Here is a 25,850-nt window from a genome sequence, read left to right on the forward strand (position 1 = left end):
TTATTATTATTATTTCAAATCTCGCAAAAATTAGCTTTTGCCCTCGAAGTAAACAGACCCTAAATATAACAGCCATGGGAAATGATGGGCCGAATCCATAGCATTAAGTGGGCATGTTTTGGGGCCCAAATTGGGCATGTTCCCACTACATTGTAGGGACAGCCCATAGAAATAACCAAGGTGGGCCGCCGACCTATGTTTCTGAGACCAGACAGGGATTAAAAAAAGAAAAGAAAAAGGATTAAAAAATATAAAAGGAAAGAGAAAAAAACATGATGAGAGAACATGACATTTAAAACGCTTTATAAGATTCTGCCCAATCAAATTTCTATTTTCTTCTCCGCTTGGGGCCTTGAATTTTGAAGCTAATCACCTCTCTGAGGTCTTTCATCGAACAGGTTAGCTGCATCTCTCTCCCTCTCTGCTGCCTTTGTTCTTGACTCGATCTTACATTTTCGCGGAGCCAGTCATGTGCTCGTCGAAACCGTAAAATCTTAATTTGATTTCTCTTTGTAAAGAATTCGTTTATTCTTTCTGTGTTCGCGTTTTTACGTTGATCTTGATGTTTGATGGATCCATAAATTTGATGGTCCTTTTTCGAGTGATCGTTTTGGTTTTACATCTTGTCCGCAGCTCTGCCTGGCGCATGTTTACCTTGATATAGTTCTTACGAATCACGAGCCTTAAAATCTCAGCTGGGAATTATATTTCATTTTGATTAAAATTTTCTGATTGCAGATACCTAATTGTAAACTTGTTTTTGATATCTCTTTTAAGAACTTCTGCGCAGATTCTTTGTTTATTTCTATTTTTGTTGTTGTTGTTGCTGCTGCTGCTGCTGTTGTGTTTTTCTTTCCTCCGCACCTGTGCTGGAAATGTTATTAGGTTAGATTTCTAACAAGGTCGGAATTAAGTGGGTGCTTTTTCTTAACTGGTGGTTGAAAGACTGTTAGTAAAGACTTTCTAACGAGGTCAGATTCTAGTCGTTGCCTTTTTTAACTGGTGGTTATCTATTTCAGTAAATTATGCCATAACCTTATACAATCTAATAATTTGATTGGCTATCTAAAATCTAATGCATTATGGCTGTCTAAGCTAATAGTTTCTCGTGTTAGAGGGTAGATGGCAACACCTTCAGGTTCAAAAGAATATTTGAATCGCACCACTTGCTTTGTATGGGTGCCAAATAATCAGCAGTAATATATATATCTCACAAAAGCAACTATGGATACTTGAGCTATCTTTAAATTAATGTTGAGATGGTTCATGCTTGAATATCTGCTTGGGAAGGCAGTCCAATGGACTATTGATGTAAGCAATCCAAGAAGTGTTTGGGTATCTCTCAATCCAAATTATATGTCTCAAGCCTTGATATAAGAAATTTCGCCTCAACACTCTTATTATATGAGTGTTGTGAGTTATAGACAATGCTAGTTAGAATCTTCACCCTAGCCTTTAAATGGTTTACTTTTTACTATTGCCTGGGCATCTAGCTTTTCAAAAATTAACAGTCTTCTACTTTATAGTTGAAACGGCCAATTGGGTGTTAAAGACTTTCATCTTTAACCAGGAAGGAGCAGCTATTGTAGAATGATAATCTACAATATCTAAATCTTAATTTGGTGTTACTTCGTGATAGCTTCTCGCATGTTATTTGATTCCTGTGTTTGAGCTATGGTTTCTTCTTGCTGCCGAACTTCAAACAATTTGTTGCATGCTGATTCTTATGAATATGACATATATATATATATATATATATATATATATTTGCTTTCCTTGTTTTTTTTGCAGGAATAATGATTAAACTGTTCAAAGTAAAGGAAAAGCAGAGGGAAATAGCTGAAAATGCAAATGGAAAGGCTCCAGTGAAGAAGCAAAGTGCAGGGGAACTGCGTCTTCATAAAGGTTTTCTCTTTTTTCCGTCATTATTAATGATCATAAGCAGGGGCTTTGTACGCTGGGCTATCCTTTTTTTTTTTTTTTAATTCTTTATTTTTTTTCATTTTTTAATTCTTTTTTTTTTTTCAGGTGTGATTAACATTTGGTACTTGTTACTTCTCATATGCAGTTAGGATTTCTTTAAATCTATATAAATATTGGTTGTTTAAAATATTTTGAGAAGTTGAATGGTCATGCACTCATGATAGTTGATGCAGTGAAATATTATGTTGTATGAGAAGATCAAATTTCTTCTCAAAGGTAGCAATGTAATATATATGAGCTTTGGTTTTTGAAGGATAAAGTCATGCTAAGTTGTCAAATTTGTGTGCATGCAAGTGTCACAGGCCGACTATTTCACACCTTTGTGAATGGACCATGCGGCGCTAGCTAAAACACTCTTGTTTAACTAGCCAACCTATTATTTACCACAATTCATCCACGAAACACTTTCATTATCATTCAATCACACGTAAGCGGAAGCAATAATCAACTATGAAAGCAGTGGCAAGTAAGCAGTAAACATTGAAACAACGCAATTTATTAACAACACCTTCGTTAACATTGTGTGTCTAGCGAGGGAGGCAAGTAGGCTAAACATGTTGACATATATGGTGAGTTTTACAAGTTGATGAACACTCACCCTCCCCTAAAGAGCTTTCTATGCAATTCTCTCTTTTGCACTAGGAAACATCAAAGTGATTGAGGAGTCATACTGCCTTATTTGGCATAGGGAGAAACTACTACTAGAAAATAAACCTACACTAGTATCTACATGATAAAAACCCATCTCAAATGCACGAGACAATCGGTCATAGGCAAGCATAATGCTCTGAACAAGCTCGGCTCGTGATGCTCCCCCACTTATGCCGTTGACATCCTCGTAGACTTTGACGCTAGGTACACTTCTACTTTATCCACGAGCGATTCCACATCTTCCTCAGAAATTGCAAAGGCCTTTCCACTTCACTAAGAATTCTCGCCGCTTCTTCCTTGAGGATATGAACTCTCTGTCTGCAAGGATAACTTCAACTTCACGTTTGTTAGGTTGCACTGTCTTCAATTCTACTTTGGTTGGCTGACTTTTGCTTGGATCTTCAGTGTCGGCGTTGAACGGCTTGAGGCAGCTGACGTGAAACACAGGATGCACTTTCATCCAAGTTGGAGGGTCGATTCTGTAAGAGGCCTTCCCGACTTTGGCCAAGATGGGGACTGGTCCTTCATATTTGCGAAGTAGTCTCCTATATCGTCCTTGTAGTGACCTGATCTTTTCAAGATTGAGCTTAATAAGCACCAAGTCACGTACGTTGAAGTGTTGCGGTCTTCTCCCCTGAGTTGCTCACTTCTTCATCCGCTTAGAAGCTTTCTCCAGATAGGCTCGGACAATCTTTGCATTCTGTATCCATTTTCTAGTGAAGATGTACACCCTGAGACTCTTTCCTCTGTAGGGCTCGTCCACTGTGTGAGGTAACAGTGGCTTTTGGACTCTAATGAGCTCAAAAGGGCTCTTGTTGGTTGTTGAGGTCCATTGGGCATTGAAACATAATTGAGCCATATCAAGTTGTTGCACCCAGCTGTTCTGGTTGGCGTTGAAGAAATGGCGCAAGTACTCTTTCAGCAGCCTATTGAATCTCTGTCTGTCTGTGGATGATAACTCAAAGAGATTTCAAGTTGTGAATCTAGGATTTTGAAAAGTTCTGTCCAGAAGTTGCCGGTGAATCTTGAGTTTCAGTTATTAACAATGTCTAGGGGAACACCCCAATATTTCACAATATTCTTAAAGAATAATTGTGCTATCTCCTTTGTCGAACAGTACTTTGGTGTGGGTATAAACGTACCATACTTCGAAAACTTGTCTATAGCCACAAGTATAGACCATGTATCTCCCACTATGGGCAAGTTAGTGATGAAGTCTAATGAGACACTTTCCCACGGTTTTGATGGTATTGCGGGTATAAATGTACCATACTTTGAAAACTTGTCTATAGCCAGTATAGACTCTGTATCTCCCACTCTGGGCAGGTTGGTGATGAGGTCTAATGAGACACTTTCCCATGGTTTTGATGGTACTCGTAGGGGCTTGAGCAGCCCAACAATCTTCATCCGCTTCTCCTTGTCTTGTTGGCAAGTGAGACAAGTTTGGGTATAATCAACCACGTCATCACGCATTTGCGGCCAATAATACCTTTGCTTCAGTAAAGCTAAAGTGTGTTGCCATCTTGGATGTACGGCCCACATGGTATCATGACACTCTCTCAATAGTGTCTTCCTCAGATCACCAGCTTGTGGCACAAAGAGCCGGCTACCATGGGTCATCAGCAATTCGTCTTCCATCCAAAATTGACGTGCTTTCCCCTCATCGGTTTGCTTCATAAGGTTTTGCGCAACTGGATCTTTGGCTAAGTTCTCTTTGATGCGTTCCTGCATTGTCGTGGTAACAATACTCATAGTCAAGTGTGCTACCATCAGCAAGGCCGCCAGCTCGAATTTCCGACTCAATGTATCAGCGATTTTGTTTAGAAGCCCCGCCTTGTGCTCAAAGATGAAATCAAATTTTGCGAAGAATTCCTGCCATTGGCCCTACTTGGGTGTCAACTTTGGCTATGCGAAGAAGTGGCTAACACCCGAGTTATCCGTTTTCACCACAAACCTTGACCCAAGTAAGTAATGCCGCCACATGCAGAGACAATGTATCACCGCGAGCATCTCCTTCTCTTGAGCTGTGTACTTCCGCTCTGCTTCACTAAGCTTACGACTTTTGTGCGCAACAAGATGTCCCTCCTCTAGCAAGGCTCCTTCATCGTTTAACACAATTCATCCACAAAACACTTTCATTATCATTTAATCAAACGTAAGCGGAAGCAGTAAGCAATTATGAAAGCAGTGACAAGTAAGCAGTAAACATTGAAGTAATGCAATTCATTAACGATACCTCCGTTAACATTGTGTGTCTAGTGAGGGAGGCAAGTAGGCTAAACACGTTGACAATATTTAGTGAGTTTTACAAGTTGATGAACACTCACCCTCCCCTAAAGAGCTTTTTGTGTAATTCTCACTTTGGCACTAGGAAACATCAAAGTGACCAAGGAGTCTTACTGCTTGATTTGGCATAGGGAGAAACTACTACTAGAAAATAAACCTACAGCAGTATTTACATGATGGAAACCCATCCCAAACACACGAGACAAGCGGTCTCAGGCAAGCGTAATGCCTTGAACAAGCTCGGCTCATGACGCATGTGCGCATGAGTGTGCTGCTTGCCGTGCGAAGTCAAACTTCATGACAGAAGCAAGAAAAAAGTTGACTTCACCAACAACTTCAACCTAATCATCCCACTTCTTTCCTCAATTGTAATAAAATATATCGATTTCTAATAACCACTTTTACCCGGTCCAATTTACCTCACTTGTATCTGTAGCAAGTGAATTCAAACATTGGGCCTTCTTATGTTGGTATATGCCCTATGGGTTAATTGCTGTGAAATGTATTGAACATTGTATGATGTCCTTGTGTAGTTGCCAACACTAATCCAATATAATTTCATAAATTTGCAAAGCTTCAGGCTATAATCAAATAATATTATGATTGACATAAACCATTGTCCCTAAATTACATAAGTCAAGTGAGAGGAACATAATGGGCCACCGCCTTGAAAGCATTTAATTTGGATAGTAGGAACTTATTGCACACAAAGGATCTCCACTCCTAAGTTCCATTATGAATCCTAGTGGACCATTATTCCTTAACAATGCAATTGGATGATAGTAATCTATGGGGGCCATCTTCCTAAAATGACATTGCTTTGAATAACAAGAATCTGATTCAATTGATAGAGTTTCTATCTTATTATTTATTTATTTATTTTTATGAGATGTAAGCGAAAAAACTCATTATCAAGCCGAAAAATTCGGAAAGGCATCCTAAAGGAAGTCTAGTGTCTTATAATTAAGTACCAAATTAGGGTTAAGATCTTGTGAAAAAGGCCCTTTAAACACCTTATGCTGCCCTTTTGGTCTTGTTTTTGGCAAATTTACATTTTTAACTCTTTAATAATAAATAAACTGAACAATTTTTGAAGTAATAAAATTAATTACCGAAAATAAATCAAATTACATAACTATATACAAACAGTATAAAAGAATGTTATCACAACATTCAATCATCAAAATAAGCATCCATCAAACAATAAACATATATGAAGACTCCCACTAAATTAAGCATGAATTTTGCATTAATTAAAACATGAGTACTTTACATCATTATTGGATATTACTGAAACATGCAACCATCAAAACAAGCATGAACCAACATCATAGCTATAATGAAGCACATAATAATAAAAAAAGGACTGTAACTTGATGCCCAAGCCTATGTGAGATATTTAAGTTGAATGAGCCATGGGATGTCAATTTATTAACAGGTAAAAGTAAAAAAATCGTAATCCAAGATATCAGCAGCAATACACCCCCCCCCCCCGGGGGGGCCCGCGGGAAAAAGAAGAAGAAGAGAATTAGGAAACTAACCTAAAAACGACAAAGTTGTTTTGACAATGGATTTGGACTTGGGATGAAACTCAAGTTGCCTAGTTATCCCCATTTGAGTGTGGAATAAAACCCATGGTAGTCCATATTTCATAATCTCATATGGAGATAAGGTCCAGATTTCTGAACAATCATGCACATACGCAAAATCGAAAGAACATGCATTTGCTATGCAATTAAATTAACAATCATATCAGGATTCAGACAAACAATGACTTGCCATGATCACTATTAATAAGTAATTAAATCTAATACATGTTTCTAACCATTAATAGAGTGAATTGAAAATTCCCAGGCATGTGTTAATGATCTCTAACTGAAGAAAACCTCTCTAGAAAAAGATACGATCAACATAAAATTGTAGCTCTATAGTCATTTGCGACAATGTTCTTGTGGGGTTTGGCTATCATTCTGTAAATGCTTCGTGCTCTCACATTGGCAGTATTTCTCTTAATTTCTAAATGTGCCACTAAAAGTGGCAGCAAAGGTTCTATTTTGTAGGCAAAGATTGGAGCAAAACTATGTAAAAGAAAGACTTGGACAAAGGGGGATCAAATGGCGCCCACATCTGGTGCAAATTTTGTTCTGCATGGCTTCCTTTATTACTTGGTTACATTTTGGCCCTAACTCCCTCATCTATCCTATGTGGTTCCACTCAAGAAATGGGCTCCTTTACTCTATGTCCATAAAGCCCTCAAAAGATTAATTATAGAAGTGGACTTTTTACTAGGTTTGGGATTAACTTCATTCAATTTTGACCATTCAGGCATAGAATAAAAATATTCTTGATAGGGGGTGTACTAAAATGGGTGTCATCATAACGCAAGGGAACCTTAGGAAGGGTTTGGGGAGTGGCAGTTAATATTTTGGCTAATTGCACTGTGCTCTTGCAAGGACATGACATGGAGAAAAATCCAAATAATTTCACTTGTTTCTCCTGGTGCCCTAAGAGGGTTTCCATTCTATATGGTTACATATTCTAGAAATATCTACATGGGCATCATGTGGGATTGTGATTGATGATAAGAGAATAGTTGACTTAGTATGGGACTCTGGAAAATCTTGGGTGGAGTTACTCTCTCAGATTATTAGCTTATGCCCGATTAAGAATATTGTAGTTCACTTTCCAGAACTATGTAAAATGAGTTTCTATTTCTGTATCCCACTATTCCCTTGCTATGTTTCATTTGGGGAGTGAACATAGTCTGCTGTTTTTTAAACTGAAGACTGCTAAAATTCCTTCATGGAAATAGCAATGTTCTAGTAAAAATAGAAAAATATAATTTTTTAGTTTGAGTTGATTCCTCCTAAAAGGTATATGTGAAAGAAATCACAAGCTTGGATGGAGTCAAAAGTTTTGTTGTTAGCATGTTGATGTAATTGGAACCATATCTGGAAACACAGATGCAATACTTCTGCCTTATTTTGTCAGATTTGTTTGTAGTAGCTGAAAATGGCCCAAATTCATATTTTTAAGTTGATATGTAAAGTTAAAAAAATAAATTTACAGTTAGGCATCCTTAATCAGAAAAAAGCTTAATCAAAATGAGATATAATTCCTGGCTAAGATTTTAATACTTGTGATCCATAACAATTTTTCAAGATAAACATGGCCAGACAGAGCTGCCTAGAACATGTAAAATCAAATCGATCACTTCAAATAAAGAACAAACAAATTTGAAGTTCAAACTTCTATATTTCATTTGATTTGATCATTCCATGTTTTAGCCACTACAAAAAATCTGACAATACTTTTGCCTTGGTTTGTCAGATTTGTTTGCGGTGGCAAATAAAGAGAGGGAATTTGAAATTGAGACACATTGGATGGGTTGAAAACTTGAAATTGTATTTTTTTTTTTTCAATGGACTTCCTACAAAGTATTTTTCCTGTGCCTGGTTCATTTTTTCTTTGCACTGCCTTGATCCTATTCACTAGGAATAACTGGTCTTTTGATTTCCTCTTTTGATTTTATTTTATTTTGTCATTTATAAGTGTTGATGCTTGCTTTTCTGATGTATTTTGTTGAATACTGCTTCAGGTTTGTTCATAAGCCTATAAACATCATTTACACTTTGAGTTTATCTATTTATTTATTTTGATAAGGAAAGGAAACTATATTGAAGAGGCATCAAGGGAATGCTAGCCCATGGTACACTGAATCAAGCACCCTGAGGAGTGTTTTACTAATCCAAGATTACCTAAAAATCATTAATAACAGTCCAACTATGCCAGCAATTGACCGCAGTAAACCAGTGTTCTTTGAGTTTATTATAAATAGAAAAGGAGACCTGCCTATTCAGTTGGTTCTCCAGTTGCTGCAATCTTTCAACTTGAGAGCAAAGATCTAAGATCCTAAACCCTACATAGCCATTGGCATTGCTACCATTGCCACTGTCACCACTGCCATCTCTAACTCTCCATGCTCCTCCATCATCCCAGGCAAGGTGTGTACTTAATGTGCATGTGGACAAACTGGAAACAGTTAGCCCTGCCAGAAAACTGTCAGCCTCGTCAGAAAATCTGTTAGACTCACTCTGATGCCACGTGTCAGTGCATGAGGCTTTGTTGGAGCTCATTTATGACCCAATTTGCTCCATAATGCTTCAACTCCCTCCGTAAGCCATTCTAACCGGGTGTTTTGCTAGGTGTTGTGTGACGTGTCCAATTATATCACGATCTGGCCATGATGTCTTGCTGGGTCCAGTTTTTATGCAGCGTACAGGCATGAGCAGTAATACTCTGCCATACGGTTCTTAGTCCATGTTTGTGATTGGAGTGTTGTTGCTGTGTGTTGTTGGCTCCTTTTTTTTGTTACTGGGGAGCCATTGGCTGCTGTTAATTTTCTGTTGCTGTTTGTTAGGCGTTTCTCCTCGGAATGGAGTTCATGAATCTCAAAGAGTCTTATTCCTATCACTGCAGAGAAGTTGAATGGGAGTAATTACTAATAGTGGGGCAAAGGTTGCCAATATTTAGTTGGCAGGCTTAAGCAAGTTTGAACATGCAACTCAGATTGCATAGATGTGCGATCACCTTGATATATATAAAACTATTATAAAAATATTATAATCCAGTAACTTGCATCACATGTATGATCTCACCCTGGAGCACTTTCAACTACAAAAGAGAGGGATAGGAGTATGATTCAGTACATTGTTGAGATGAAATGCAGTCATGAGGAACTTAAATATTGTGTAACCCATAATGGCGATGTTCTGAGATGCAAAAATAGAGGGAACAACAAATGAAGGTTCTTTGAGCCTTAATGGGTATGAAACTCGAGTTTAAACCTGGTCCCAGATTCTCGGCAGTGCAGTGTTACCTTCCTTTGGATATGTCTGTTCTTGTGTGTTTCATGCCTCCTTTAGCATCCATCTTTTAACTCTTCCTAGTTCTGACACTCCCAAGTTCTGATCTTGAGAGACTGCCTTCATCACTCAGGGTGTCTACGGTTCTCATTTGGCACTAATTTTGGGGAGGACTGGTGTTAGAGATGGGTGTAGTTGAGGTACACCCACACAAGTGCACTCATTATGGATGTGGTGGTCATACAAGTGACCATATGTTTCGATTTGCATGGCAAGCTTCCTTGCGTTGGTAGTGCTGCAATCACAAATTTTGCCCCTACTTGCTGGGGGGCTATTTGATATCACTATAAACTAAAAATCAGAAACCAGCTACCTATTTGGTTAATATTTTGTAAAGCTAAAACAAATTTAAAACTTAATTAAAAAAATGCCCATTTCCTCTTTAAATCAAATATTATTTTTTTAAAAAATGATTAAAATAATAAAAATAGAAAATAATTCAAATTTAAAAAATCTTTTACCTAAAAAATATAAATTAAAAATACTATAATAAAATTCAAACTTATTATAGTTATTTTACTTGATTGTTATATTTTCAAAATTCACTTTATGATGACAATCTTATGGTACATGATAGTTGAAAAAATAGTAAAAAAAGAATTTATAATTGAATTTTATTAATAATTTTTTTTGAAATATATGTATATTTTTATCTTTATTATATTTAAATACATTTGATAATTTTATTTTAAATTTTATTTAAAAGTGTCTAAACTGATAATTTAATCCAAATTATTATTATTTTTTTGGATATTGAAGTTCTCTAGCAATAAGTTGTCAAAATAACTGAAAACTATAGAGATATTTTGGTATCACTGTTAAAAATTACAGAAACGAAAATAAAAAACGAAAACGAAAAACCAGAAAAAGAGAAACTGAAAATTGGCAACCAACAACTTGTTTGGTTAATATTTATAAAACTAAAATAAATTAAAATATTAATTAAAAAAAATGCTCATTTTTGTCTTTAAATCAAATACTATTATAGAAATATGATTAAACTAATAAAATTGCAAAATAATGCACATTAAAAAAATACGAAAACAACAACAAAACCAAGCTTGAAGTCTCACAAGGTGGGGTCGGATATATGAATCTTTTTCTGCCAATTTATGCGATCATGGACCATTTCTTTTGACAGATTCAAGGCTATTAAATTCTTACTATCTCATTCCAAGTTATTTTAGGTCTAGCCCTACTCCTATTACCCCTCACAATAGCTAGCTCACTCTTCCTCATTGGTGCACTATGTGGCCTACGTTGCAAGTGTCTATACGATTTGAGTCGTCTCTCCCTTGTCTTATCTTCTATAGGAGTTACACATAACTTACTACGAATATGTCCATTCTTTAATTTATCTTTTAGTGTTATACCACTCATTCATTTAAGCATTCTCATCTAGCCAACTTTTACTTTTTGGATATTCTGTTTCTTTGTCGCTCAACATTCTAATCCATATAATATAGCTGGTCTTATAGTTGTCCTATAAAACTTTTCTTTTAATTTTTAAGGTATTCTACAATCACAAAGCATACTTGAAGCACTTTTTCATTTTACCCCACCCGCTTTAACTCTGTGCATTACGTCATCTTCAATTTCTCCTTAGTGCAAAATAATGCACATTAAAAAAATACTATTATAGAAGTAAAAATTCTTATAATTATTTTACTTCATTGTTATACTTCCAAAATTTACCCTGCATTAAAAATTTCAGTGGACATGACAATTGAAAAATAGTAAAAATATTTTGTAATTGAATTTATTATTATATTTTAAAATTTATGTATATTTTTATGTCAATTATATTCAATTCATATGATCATTTTATTTAATTTTAATTTAAAATTGTATAGAATGAATTATTTAATTCAGAAGAACTTTCTCAATATTAAAATTTCAGGCAAAAGGTTGCCAAAACAATTGAAAACTATAAAACCTGATTTTTAGTTTGTTTGCAAACAACAGAAAATCGACAAAAAAGAAAAGAAAAGTGACAACATTAACAAACGCGTTTTTATTATTTGTTTCTTCGCTGTGCAGAAAATAGAAATAGAAAACAAAGATACCAATCAGATCCATGGAATTTGGTTTTTAGTTTTATCATGAACAACTGAAAACTGACAACAAAATCAGAAAATTGGAAAAATAAAAAAACACATTTTTGTTATCTGTTTGTGTAGAGACAGAAATAGAAAACAAAAAACAACGATAAGAAACAAGCCTTAAATTGTTTGAGGGTAGCACACTGTCTTTGAATTAGAGGAAGATTCTAGCAGGTTTCTTCGACATCAAGAATCTCAACAAGTATCTCTCCTTGTGGCATCTCTTGCCTAGAAAGGGAAACCTACTGCCTGTTGGTTGTCTAGTACTGCTTTTTCTAGACCATGGATTGTAGATTTGCTGCCACAGACCATATGACAAGTGTGCCAAGGCTTTTCTCTAAACTCCAATATTCTATACCTTACCCCATGTTAGCCTTGCAAATGGCTTTAATACCACAGGCGATGGGATAGGGACTGTGTATCCTATTAGTTTTATTTCTCTCTCCTTTATTGTGATTTGTCCATATTGCTAAATTCCCCTTTAATTGTTCAATCACCATTTTTCCCAATTCTATTGTTCAGAAGTTGAAAAAGGGCGACGATATAGCGGTGGACATGAAGTTGGGGGGCTTTACTATATTGATTCGCTATCCTCATTGGACAAGTTAAGGAAGTTGGTTCCCAGTTTGAGTCCTCTATCCAGTTTAGAATGTGAGCCTTTTTAGTTAGGATTCTCGAAGGCAACTCAGTTCCTAGTTTGAGTCCTCTATTTAGTTTAGAATGTGAATCTTTTCAGTTAGGAAAGCATCATCATCTCACTTTGTGTGTGTGTGTGTGTGTGGACCTTGGGGCAATAAATGGGCAATTAATCCTATTGTGTTTGTCCATTCTTATATGCAGGGTCCTAATTGAGTCCTTTCTAAATTGGGTTCCAATATTTTGTTACATTTTTTGATGATCATTAAAGTATGATGAGGCTTTATTTAATGAAAGTTTGTTTTAAGCTATTTGTGGGAAAACCGTGTATAATTAGTTAGCTATTTTAGGATATTCTTTTAATAACAAATTGTATCCTTAGAATTAGTCCTATACAGCTAAGCTTCCTATTCTGTTAGGGTGTCCCATAAATCATGGGATTTGATTTATTAATTTACTTTTTAGGAATGCTAGGATTGTTGTATATATTCACATGTAATGTTCAGATCAATAGATAACTCTTTTCAATTTTCGACATGGTATCAGGGCCAAATTAGGCTCCTTAGGGTTTCAATTTTTTTTTTTTTTAGCCTTCATCGCTGATATTTCCAGCCTTCATTGCTGGTTTCTTCCCATCTTTGCAGACCTCTGTTCTACTCTATTTTTTGAGCTCGTGCACCTCTGTTTCTGCCAAACATGGCTTGTTTCGTCAAAGCCTTAAAAACTTCTGTTTGCCTTCATTGCCAATTTTTCTCTTCTGTGGGTTTCACTTTTGCCCAGTCGTCATCATCATTTATGCTTTTGGCCAACATCATCATTGATTAGCTGATTGTTCAAGCCTTCAAGATGTCAAAAATCGTGGAGACTACTACTACAGCCCAATCAGAAGAGGTAATCCGACCCCAACAAGCTAGAGAATTGCAAAATATTCATGCCTCCTATAGTTTAGATGGAAAGAACTACCTTAAGTGGTCTCAACTCATTCGCACAGTGTTGAAAGGCAAGGGAAAGATTAGCCATCTCACGGATACAGGTCCTAAACTAGGGGATCCTAAGTTTGAAGCATGGGATGAAGAAGACTCTTTGATCATGGCATGGTTGTGGAATTCCATGATTCCAGAAATAAGTGACACATGCATGTTTTTGGCTACTGCAAAGGACATCTGGGATGCGATTCAACAAACCTATTCCAAAACTAATGATGCGGCACAAGTGTACGAGGTCAAGGTAAAACTATGGCTGCAAAACAAGGGAATAAAATAGTCACTGAATATGCAAATCAACTGAAATCCTTGTGGCAGGAATTGGATCACTACCGGGTGATAAAAACAAAATTCTTCGATGATGCAGCGATTCTAAAGGCCTTTATTAAACAAGATAGGGTGTATGATTTTCTGGTTGGACTTAATCCGGAATTTGATCAAGTGAGGATACAGATTCTTGGGAAGCTGGGGGTTCCAAGCTTTAACGAAGTAGTGGCTATAATCCGAAGTGAAAAAGTTGAAGAGGGTTGATGTTTGAACCACAAATCACTGATAGTTCGACTATGGTGGCTAGTGGTAACAAAAAATCAGCCACAAACATGGAGAGAGGAGCAACACTTGAAGGATAAAAAGGTGGCCAGCCGAAAACGCAAAATTGTGACGGATTATGGTGCACTTACTGCAAGAAGTCTTGTCACACCCGTGAAAAATGCTAGAAACTTCATGGAAAGCTTCCAAGTCGAGAATGGGGCCAAAAAGGAGGACAACCACGGAACAATGGACAAGTCCACATTGTTGCAGGACTACAAGGTGAATCAACTTCGTAGGAGCTGCGTAGTTTCAACCAAGAAGAGATTGAGAGGCTGAGATCACTTATCAACAGTCTTGAAAAACCTAAAGGATCTCTAGGTACTTTTTCTTTGGCATATTTAGGTGAGCTTCCATCTTCTATTGGATTAAATGTCTCAGATAAAACCTTTACCAACTCATGGGTCATGGACTTAGGAGCAAGCGATCATATGATCCATTTATCCAATATTTTTTCAACCTATACTCCATGCCCAAGTAGTAGGAAAATAGCCACAACAGATGGATCCTTGACTACTGTAGCTGGTTTTGGGGATGTGAAAATAAGACCATCAGTAACTTTGAAAAATGTCCTTCATGTTCCTAAATTGTCCACAAATCTGGTCTCTATACATAAACTCACTCAAGATTTATGTTGTAATGTGATTTTTGACAGTAGTAATTGTATATTTTCAGGACAAGGATTTAGGGAAGATGATTGGACGTGCTAGGGAAAGGAATAGCCTCTATTATCTTGAAACACCAAGTTAGTTGCACATGACCAAGGACAGAAGATTATCTTCTTCCTTTGTGCCAGACTTTGTCTTATCCAATAAAGAAAAATTTTACTTCATCATTGCCGACTTGGACATCCATTGTTTAGTGTTATTAAAGTTATGTTTCCTTCCTTGTTTAAGGATTTAGATGTTGAAAACTTTCAGTGTGAGATATGTGAACTTGCTAAACACAAGCGTATACCTTTTCCAATTAGTTACAAAAGAAGCTCAATTCCTTTCTATCTTATTCATAGTGATATTTGGGGTTCATCTACCGTTTCTAATGTTTCTGGGCCAAGATGGTTTGTTTCTTTCATTGATGATTGCACTCGTGTTACCTAGATTTTCCTGCTTAAACATAAGTCTAATGTTAGTATTGTGTTTCCAAATTTCTAATCCATGATCAAAAACCAATTTGGGGTCAATATCAAAAGGTTTAGGTCAGATAATGCCAGGGACTAATTCAATCAAATTCTTACCCCATGTTTTCAGATAGAAGGAATAGTACATGAGTCATCTTGTGTCAATACCTCACAGCAAAATGGGGTAGCAGAGAGGAAAAATGGCCATCTCCTTGAAAAAACCAGAGCTTTGTTGTTTCAAAAAAATGTGTCTAAGATTTTTTGGGGGAAGCAGTTTTGATAGCCACTCATCTGATAAATCGTTTGCCTTCAAGAGTCTTGGGTTTCAAGGGTCCTATGGTCATACTTTCCACATTCTACCCTGACCTAACCACTACAAACAACCTTGTTCCTAGGATTTTTGGGGGTGTGTCATTTGTCCATGTTCATAGTCACAATAGGGGGAAATTAGATCTGAGAGCTCTAAAATGTGTCTTTGTGGGCTATTCTTTAACTCAAAAAGGATATAAGTGTTACCACCCTCTGTCAAAGAAATTCTATGTCTCGGTGGATGTTATGTTCAATGAACAAGAGTCTTATTTCACTAATCCTTATCTTTAGGCGGAGAATTCAACTAGGGAAGATAAGGAAGATTTTTTGCTTGATTTGCCATCAATTCCTATGTCTAAAACCTCGAACCCTATACCTGTACCTCCTTGTTCATCTTGTTCCAATCATGTACCTGAGAGTTCTTTTGAACCTGTGCCTGAAACACCAAATGAACCCAAAGAAAAGACCAATTCTGCTCCTAGAAATACCATATTTGGCAAGGTGTTCACGAGAAGGAAGATGGTTGTTCCTGAACCAATGTAGGTCCAAGAGTCCAACTCAGATCGTTTGAATGAGGTAACAATTGTTAACCATCCATTGCAAGATAAAACTGAATCTCATGTTGATAATGATGACCAGGACCTTCTAATTGCCATTAGGAAATGAACTCGAAAATACACAAATTAACCATTGTTCCCTCTTGCACATTTTTTGTCGTTTAAGAATTTTCACCATCCCATAGAGCCTTTCTTGTAAGCCTAAATACCATCACCATTCCTACCACATTATTTGGGGCTTTGTCCAATGGAAAATGGAGACATGCTATGAATGTGGAGATGGAGGCGTTGGAAAAGAACAAGACTTGGGAGTTGGTGAAGTTATCGGCAGGAAAGAAACCGGTCGGCTGTAAGTGGGTATATACGGTGAAGTATAGGGTAGATGGGTCAATCGAGAGATACAAGTCGCGGTTGGTAGCCAAGGGGTATACTCAACCCTATGGGATTGATTATTTAGAGACCTTTGCTCCTGTTGCAAAGATGAACACGGTTAGAGTATTATTATCACTAGCAGCTAATTATGGTTGGGAGTTGCAACAATTTGATGTCAAGAATGCTTTCTTACATGGGGAACTAGAGGAGGAGATTTATATGCAGGTTCCACCGGGATATGGGAAGAATTTGGCTGCTCACACTATGTGTAAATTGAAAAAGGCACTGTATGGCCTTAAGCAATCACCACAAGCATGGTTTGGGAGATTTGCAAGAGTTATGTTGGCTATGGGATACAAACAAATTCAAGGGGATCACACATTGTTCATTAAACACTCTCCTTTAGGGGGAGTTACAGTCTTTCTAGTGTATGTTGATGACATAATAGTGACATGAGATGATGCTAAGGAGAAGCAGGTCTTGAGTCAATATTTGGCTAAAGAGTTTAAGATTAAGGCGTTAGGGAAATTGAAGTATTTTCTCGGAATTGAGGTTGCTCACTCTAGGCAGGGAATTTTTATCTCTTAACAAAAGTCTGTCATAGATCTTCTCAAGTAAACTGGCAAGACAACATGCAAACCAACAAGTACTCCCATGGATTCTAACCTTAAACTTGGAAAAACTGAAGAGGATGTCGTAGTAGACAGAGAAAAGTATCAACGCCTGGTAGGAAGACTCATTTATTTGTCTCACACACGACTAGATATAGCATATGCAGTGAGTGTGATTAGTTAGTTTATGCATAGCCCGAAGGAAGTTCATTTACAAGCAGCCCATAGAGTACTACAGTATCTCAAGGGAACACCAAGGAAAGGTATCATGTTCAGAAGAAATGGAGGATTGGTACTTGAGGCATACACTGATGCCGATTATGATGGATCAATTGTTGATAGAAAATCAACCTTAGGATATTGCACCTTTCTCGGTGGGAATCTTGTGACATGGAGAAGTAAAAAACAAAGTGTGGTAGCTCGGTTGAGTGCAGAGGCTGAATTCTGGGCAGTGGATTAAGGTGTGTCTGAACTACTTTGGCTGAAGATCATCCTTGAAGATTTGAAGATTAAGTGGGATGGCCCTATGAGACTTTATTGTGACAACAAATCTGCAATCAGCATAGCTCATAACCCAGTACAACATGACCGAATGAAGCACATTGAAGTTGACAAACACTTTATCAAAGAAAAGTTGGAGAGTGGATTGATTTGTACACCTTACGTACACATGGTCAACTTGCTGATGTCCTTACCAAAGGGTTGAGTAGCTCTGTTTTCCAAACTATTGTTTCCAAACTGGGAATGGAGAATACCTATTCACCAGCTTGAGGGGGAGTGTGGGAAAAACGTGTATAATTAGTTAGCTATTTTAGGATTTTCTTTTAATAACATATTGTATCCTTAGAATTAGGCCTATGTAGCTAAGTTTCCTATTTTGTTAGGGTGTCCCATAAATCATAGGATTTGATTTATTAATTTACTTTTTAGGAATGCTAGGATTGTTGTATATATTCACATGTAATGTTCAGATCAATACATAACTCTTTTTCAATTTTTGACATTATTTACTATCTTTGTGCTTTCGTTATGAGATTAAAACTCAATTTTTTGTCCGTTCAAATTCTTTGTAGCAACAAATGCTAAAGAGTGCTTCAGCACTCTCTTACCACATATATGTCAAACTCAGGAATGATCTACCAAACCCTTTGTGCTCACACCCCACAACAAAATGGGGTTGCTAAAAGGAAAAACTATGGTTTGGAAACCCGAACCTGCCCGGCTGGTTTGACTTGGTTTAACCGGAGCCAGTCAATAGGTTAGTCTGGTAAACCACCTAAAATCGGAAATCTTCCAAACCAGAGTCAACCCAGCCAGAACCAGTCAACTTGGTCCAACCTAGTTAGGCCCAGTGAACTGGATGGGTTGACCTGCTTCTCTTTAATATATAAAAATAATAATTTTGAAACCATTGGTGTTGAACCCATGACCACCTACAAAGAGAACACGCTAGCTCGACTCTGCCGGTCACATTTTTTGTGCTCAACTTCTCTACAAATGATATATACCCGCTACTGATATATGTGCATCATATATATGGATATTATATACTACTCCGATTTCAAGAATATTTTTGACTTTTAGCAGCTGATTATCCCAAATGAAAAACTTAAAAAAAAGAAAAAAAGAAAAATGAAATTGATTATCCAAGAAGAAAAAAAAGGATTAGTTAGTATTTCTTTTTTACAGCATAAAGAAATCATAAATTATGTTTACATTTGTAATTTTTTATTATAATTCGTTAATAGGTGATAATTAATGTATGATCACATGTTTGTGACATTATTTTTTATTAATGTAATAGCGTTATTCTATTTTATAAATATTATATAACAGTGTTTTAAAAGGCTTAATTGATGCTCACCTCAAGGCACAACATGCCTAAAATTCCTTGAGGCTCAATCTAAGATACCAAATTCCAGAAGGCTAACGCATTATATGTTGAGGCTAATGTATTTTTACAAAAGGCATGCCTTTTGCGTCTTTTTAGTTGAGGCTTATGCATTTTGGGTGTGTGATTCTCAAGTCAAAATTGGTTAAAAAAGTTTGACTACATGTTTGTATAAAATGAATCTCATTATATGAGTTGATTTCTACAACTCTTGAACCTCATTTTTTTCCAAAATAACGGAGAATTGTATCTTAGATCATGAAAATAGTTTGAACTTTGTAATAGTATAGCTATGTCTTGTCATGATTTATGTCATGTATTCAAGTTAGCAATTTTTGAATGGCCGACAAGGAGTTTGCAAAGTATATATATATATATTTTCTTTCTTACATTTATTTGTGATTTTCTTAATTTTTATTTATTTTTAAATTATTTAAAATTTATTTACCATTTTTTATTCTTAAAAATAAATTCTTAGAAGGCTTATGCCCCAACACCTTAAGGCTTACGCCTCACCTTACGTCTTCGCCTTTTAAAACCTTATTATATAATGTTACATCAACGGTTCAATCATCAATTTGACCCACTGGTTCAACCGACCTGGTAGCTTCATTGGGTTGGCCTCTGGTTCGGGTTTCAAAACCATGAGAAAAATAGCACATAGTTTGGAAGTCACTCATACTTTGCTATACCGGGATAAATGTGCCCAAAATGTTTTGTAATGATGCAACCTTTATTGAGTGCTCTATTATTAATCAGATGCCGTTGTCTACTCCTTATGGATAAATACCATCAATGACCCTTTGTTCTCATTACTTCCTCACACATTCCATTATTTTTCATTCATTCAAAGTACTCTCCTACCTTGAATTGTTTCTCCGTCTTTGCCCATGTCACCTTTCATCGCTTCTACTTCCTACTAAGATTCTTTGAACCTCAAAGTTCTTGGTGATTTCTTTCTATTACTTGCTGTTCACTTGAAGGACACACCTATTGATGGAGAGAGTTGGCAACATAAGTGCAGCTACCAATGACGGACAAAAAGATAGTTTCTTTGTTTAAAAGTTCTTGGTGATTTCTTTCTATTACTTGCTGTTCACTTGAAGGACACACCTATTGATGGAGAGAGTTGGCAACATAAGTGCAGCTACCAATGACAGACAAAAAGATAGTTTCTTTGTTTATCAACAACTTGAAATCCCCTTGTTACTGTCACTTAATTGGATGCGCCTCTCAAAATTTCACAGATTTTGTAGTCACCGGGAAAAGGATTGAAGGTTAGGGCTGCAAATGAGCTGAGCCGAGCCGAGCTTCAACTAGTTCAAGCTTGGTTTGGCAGAAGAACAGGTGGGCTCAAGCTTGGGCTCGGGCTTGGTCTCAGCCTTGGCTCAATTCAAGCTTAAAATGCCGAGCTTGAGCTTGGCTCTGAAAATATAATATGGCCTCGTGCTCGACTTGGGCTCAGCTCGGCTCTAAGCCTAACCAAGAATGAACCATACCAAACTGGTTCTAAGCCAAATCAAGAACAAACCAAACCATTGGCTTTCCTGCCTTTACAATAAAAATCAATATTTTATTTTTAAAACTACAAAGGCCCACTAAATAGCTGGCCCCCGCCAGGGGGTGGGGGGTGGGGGAGAAGATGCCAAGGCCCAAGGTTGTCATGTGAACCCATGCAGCTCTATGGCTTTCATAGGAAATACAAGAGCTGACCCTTTTGTTGCATTTTCAATGTGGGATGAAGCTCTCCTAAGCAATCCCAGACAAACCTTTGCCATGCAGGGCCGGCGATGTGTCTACTGCCAAGTCTGTGCTACAGGTAAACGTGAAATAATGGGAAAGAAAGAAAAGGAGGGCAATAGCAGTGAAGAAGAAGATGGTGGCTCAGCTATGGAAGTTTGCAGGTGAGTTCTCAGCTGTGGAAGCTTGGTGAAATCAGCCATGGCTGGGGGGCAAGTGAGGAGAAGAACTAAAAAAGAGGGAAGAAAAGTAGAAAGGAAGAAGCAACTGCCTTGGACAAAGTGGGGCGTGGCATGGATGAATGCAGAACGAGAAGCTCTGAGGAACTGTCTTTGAAGCTTTTCTTTAATGGGCTGATTGAAACTCATGAGTCATGACCCTTTTGTTGCAGCTCTCCCCCCCTACTTTCAACTGCCAATTCCCATTCCCACACCGGAAGATGGAAGTCTTCCTAGGTCTCCCGTATTTCTATATAAACCCCCTATTGATCAACAATTTATGTTTACTCTTTTTCTGACTTGTAAATTGTAAATGAAGTAACATATCAATGAATAATTTAAATAAATAAAATATATTAAGTGTTGAAATTGAATCAAGCCCATACTAAGCCAATTGAGTTGCTCACCAGCTGTATTGAGCGGAGCTTGTTTGTGCTCAAGCTTGGCTCGTTTAACAAAAGAGCCTGAAAATTTGGCTTGAGAATTGCTCATTTAAATAATAAATGAGTCCGAATGAGCTCTTGACGAGCTGTCGAGCTGAGTTCCCCAGCTGCTCATGAGCAGCTTGGTTTGTTTGTAGCCGTATTGAAGGTGCAATTAGAGGTGGAAGGATCACTCTCTCCTCATGATTTCAATGGCTTGCCTCTACCTTCTTCTTGTCCTGCTGCACTTTCGCCTCCATTGAGTCCTTTTAGCTGTTTTAATTGCCCTAACTTTCAAGTGTATGCACTACCATGCCAGAGTCCAGTGAGGCCATCCAAATTCAAGTGCTCTGCCTTCAGCTCTTTGTCGCAGACCTCATGTCTTGTGCCATTGCTTCTAATTTATGTTTGGAAGGTAAATGCACTGGGATCAAACACAGTTTGTCTAATTTTGCATCCTATGACTCTTTGTCACCTTCCTATTAAATTAAGCCTGCGACCGTAACATAATGCTGTTACGTAACAGCTTTTTGGGCTCCTGATACTGTTACACACTCTGAAATTGGTGGGAAGAAAAATTACAGCTGTAGCAGCCGTTATGTAACTGCTGCAGGACTATTATGCCAAAAAAAAGTTATTTATTTTTAACTTTTTCTTCTCACATTTGTCCCCCCCGGCCCCCCCAAATCTCCTCATAAATCGTTGTCAATATACTATATGGCAAGTGGGGGAAAATATTATAACGAGGATGATAATGATACAAGATTTACTATATTTTGAATACTCACAAGAGATGCATTAATTAACAATTTGAAAATACTAACTTGTTAGGAAAATATTTTTTTTTGATAATATTAGCAATTTGATATTTTTATTCTATATTTTCCAACTTCAATGTTATTTTCTTTTCAAGTTATTATATATTTGTATTATTCATGTCTTATGTGTCTAATAGATTAATGGAGTGTATAATGTATTTTGTTTTTTTAATTAATTTAGCGCGCACAAGAATTTATCACTCATAAGAACAATGAGAAAGCAGAAATACACGTGCATGCGCACACACATACACAATTTTTTTTATCAATGGTGGTTTAAAACAAATGTAAACTTCTTACCCTTACCAAACAACTTAGTTAATTGAATTAAACAATCCAAATACACTAAAATTCTTTCTAATAAGGGTTAAAAGCTTAAAAAATGCGAGTACACTAATATGCACAAGGTTGTGTGAGCCTGAAAAAATTTAGAGTCATTACACCTAATTCCTGTTATGTAACATCTGCTATTGTTGTTTCCCATAACACTTGTTACCATTATGTTATTCTACCCGCTACCGCGATTTAAAACCATGTTCCTATTACTGCCTTGGTTGCTCGTTTGCCATCAATCTCTATTCCCAAGTTTATTTCTAAGCTTTATCTCACTCTATGTGAAGCATGGACACAAAGATGCATGCTTCGAAGACCACTAATACTTGGGAACTTGTGTCGCTTTCTACTAGTAAGTTTGTGGTTTGATGTCTTAGGTTGTTCACAATGGAAGTCAATCCAGATGGTTCTATTGCTTACTTGAAGAGATTAGTGGCTAAAGGTTACCCTCAGGTGCATGATTTGGATTATTTGGACATGTTCTCTCCTTTGGCCAAATCTTTTTCTTTCTTTTAGTTCATTTATCTCCTTTACACCAATTGGGTGTCAAGCATTCCTTTCTCTATGGTAATCTTTAGGAGGTGCACGATTGTGTGGGTTTGTTGTTGAGGGAGAATTTTGGTTGATTTGTCGTTTGGATAAGTCTTTGTATGGCCTAAAGTAGTCTCCCAAAGTATAGTTTTGGTCAATTTAGCATTGTGATGATTGATTTTGGTCTTCGGAAGTGTGTGATATATCATTTTGTATTCTATAGTCATAGTGCTCTAGTAAGATACTTCTAGTTGTTTGTGGACAATATTACCATCACTGTTGACCAAATTCCGGACTAAGGATCTAGGACTGTTGAGGTACTTGTTGGGAATTAAGGTATGTAGATCAGGTATAGGATAGAGAAAATATGTTGTTGATGTTGTTGGACGAGACAAGGCTGTTAGGATCCAAGCTTGTTGATATGACCGTGGACCCTAACAATTAGCTAATGCCACATGGGGGTGTCATGTTAGTTGATCTAAGGACAATATTGAAGACTTGTTGGAAAGTTGAATTATCTTCTAGTTATTAGGCCAAATATATCCTTTGCAACTAGTGTTGTAAATCAGTTCCTTGACTCTCCTTGAACAAATGTTGTTATTTGGATATCTCAAGGGTGCGTCTGGAAGGGTCTCCCTTGTATCCCCCTTTGGTACAAGGTCTACTTCTGCATACTGTGTGTTTGTTGGAGGCAACTTGATGTCTTGGAAGAGTAATAAGCAGACAGCTGTAGGCCAAGTGCGGAGTCTGAGTCTACAGCCATGGCACTTACTAACTGTGGATTGACTTGGCTTAAAAAGGAAGAGTTTGGCTTCTAGCATTGACAGCATATGGAGTTGATTGTGATAATGAAGCAGCTGTTCATATTGCTTGCAACCCAATTTTCTATGAGAGGATAGCATTGAGTATGATTTTCAGAAAAAAAAGCAAATGGTAGAGAAGTCCATTACAACTAGTTAGTAAAGTTTGATTATCAATTAACTTATTTATTTACTAGGACTTTTAGGGGTACCATGGTTCATTCAGAACACGCTAGGAGCATTAGATCCAAGTGCTCCAGCTTGAGGGGGAGTGTTACGAGTTTTTGTTAGTAAGGTTGTGAGTGTTATTTATTGTATGCTGACATTATTATAGATAGAGAAGAGATCTTCCATTCAGTAGGTTCACTAGCTATAGCAATATTTCAACAAGTACATTCTACCAAATTCTGTATAATAGAGCTGGTGTCAAAATCTGGTTCCATGTAGGAGTGTTTTAGATTTTGTTCCTATTTTTTATGTTGCAATTTTACGAAGAACTAAAAAAGTGATAAGATGAGAAGATAGCTGTCCTAGTCTTGCTCAATTCATGATTTACTTTGTGGGCCAAAATATATTCCATTTTCCATTTCTTTCTTTCATTTCTTATCATGAATCTCATTTTTAATTTTTTTTGTGTTCTCTCGTCTTGTAGATATAAGTGAGTTGAACCTACCCAAATCATGTAGCATATCTTTCCCCAATGGAAAGGATGATCTAATGAACTTTGAGGTCACCGTTCGACCTGATGAAGGATATTATTTGTAAGTAAATCTCTCCAAGAAATTTTACGATTTGTTTGTGTTGGGGTGAGCTTTGTGGTGCTGATAATTTAATTTCCTTAGATATGATATTTGACAGAACACTCCCCAGCCAAGAAAAAAAGAGAAAAGAAAAGAAATACTGGGGAAAAAGAACCAAAACATAGCAAAGCCTTGTATATGTAACTGGAATTTTGAATTATTTAGTTAAATTCCGTTTCCCCCCCCCCTTGACACAGTGGTGGAATATTTGTGTTCTCATTCCAAGTTTCCCCTATGTATCCTCATGAGGCTCCGAAGGTCAAGTGCAAGACAAAGGTAGCCTCTCATTATTACCCTATTGATGATACAGTAGTGAATGTGACAAGTTGGTATCTAATTTTTTGTTCTGGGTGCAGGTCTACCACCCTAATATCGACTTAGAAGGGAATGTCTGCCTCAACATTCTTCGAGAAGACTGGAAGCCTGTCCTGAATATAAACACTGTGATTTATGGGCTCTTTCATCTATTCACGGTACTTCCTATGTTTTTGTGCCAATCTTCTCAAATATTATTGGTCCTTTGATCTCTCTGATCGTGTGTGTGCATGCACTCTTGCAGCAACCCAATCACGAGGATCCCCTCAATCCCGATGCAGCAGCAGTACTGAGGGACAACCCGAAGATGTTTGCATCCAATGTGAAGAGGGCAATGGCTGGTGGGTATGTAGGTCAGACATTCTTCGCACGGTGCATATAGAATTTGAAGTCTTTCTCGAAACACCAATTGAAGTTTCATAGCGCTGATGCTTCACTAATTGAAGTTTTTATAGCGCCGATGCCTCAAGGTCTAAGGCTGTAAATCTGGATGCTGTACCATCTTTCGTGTGATCTTTCTGCAAAATTGGTGGGTGGGGGGTATAAGTCTCTTAAAAATCATGGGTATTACTTGTGGAAAGTCTGTTTGTGTGCTGGTGTAACTATATAAAGAACCTACTTTTATTTCCTTTTGTATCAATTTTCGACTTGAGGTACTATGTGGGACTCCGGGTGTTAGGCATTTGCTAGGATAAAGACAGTTGTTATAAATTTCTGCCAAGCTATAGTTGCATCTTGTCATGCTTGAGCCAATTGCTGCTGGGTTGTCGTGTAACAATGTTTTATTACTCTTTAAAGCCAAATATTTTTCTACTTTGGTCACCACATTTGTGGTCCCTTCTGTAGAAAATGCCTTGCCCTC

The 25,850-nt window shown here is 37.1% G+C and overlaps 1 protein-coding gene across 3 annotated transcripts; it reads left to right on the top strand.

Moving 5' to 3' along the window:
• Positions 1-248: 248 nt before the first annotated feature.
• LOC131162919 (NEDD8-conjugating enzyme Ubc12) lies at positions 249-25,850 on the top strand. Of its 3 annotated transcripts, none has more exons than XM_058119539.1 (6): positions 249-398; positions 1,792-1,905; positions 24,526-24,634; positions 24,871-24,949; positions 25,030-25,146; positions 25,233-25,850. In XM_058119539.1, the coding sequence occupies exons 2-6, from the start codon at positions 1,797-1,799 to the stop codon at positions 25,368-25,370; spliced, it is 552 nt and encodes a 183-aa protein (XP_057975522.1). In that variant the 5' UTR covers positions 249-398; positions 1,792-1,796; the 3' UTR covers positions 25,371-25,850. The 3 variants fall into 3 exon arrangements, with proteins under 3 accessions (XP_057975522.1, XP_057975523.1, XP_057975524.1); XM_058119540.1 differs by having other exon boundaries at positions 390-486; XM_058119541.1 differs by lacking the exon at positions 249-398 and adding an exon at positions 6,956-7,050 and having other exon boundaries at positions 1,803-1,905.

Source organism: Malania oleifera, chromosome 8 (genome assembly GCF_029873635.1).
Source record: "Malania oleifera isolate guangnan ecotype guangnan chromosome 8, ASM2987363v1, whole genome shotgun sequence".
NCBI classification, from domain to species: domain Eukaryota; kingdom Viridiplantae; phylum Streptophyta; class Magnoliopsida; order Santalales; family Ximeniaceae; genus Malania; species Malania oleifera.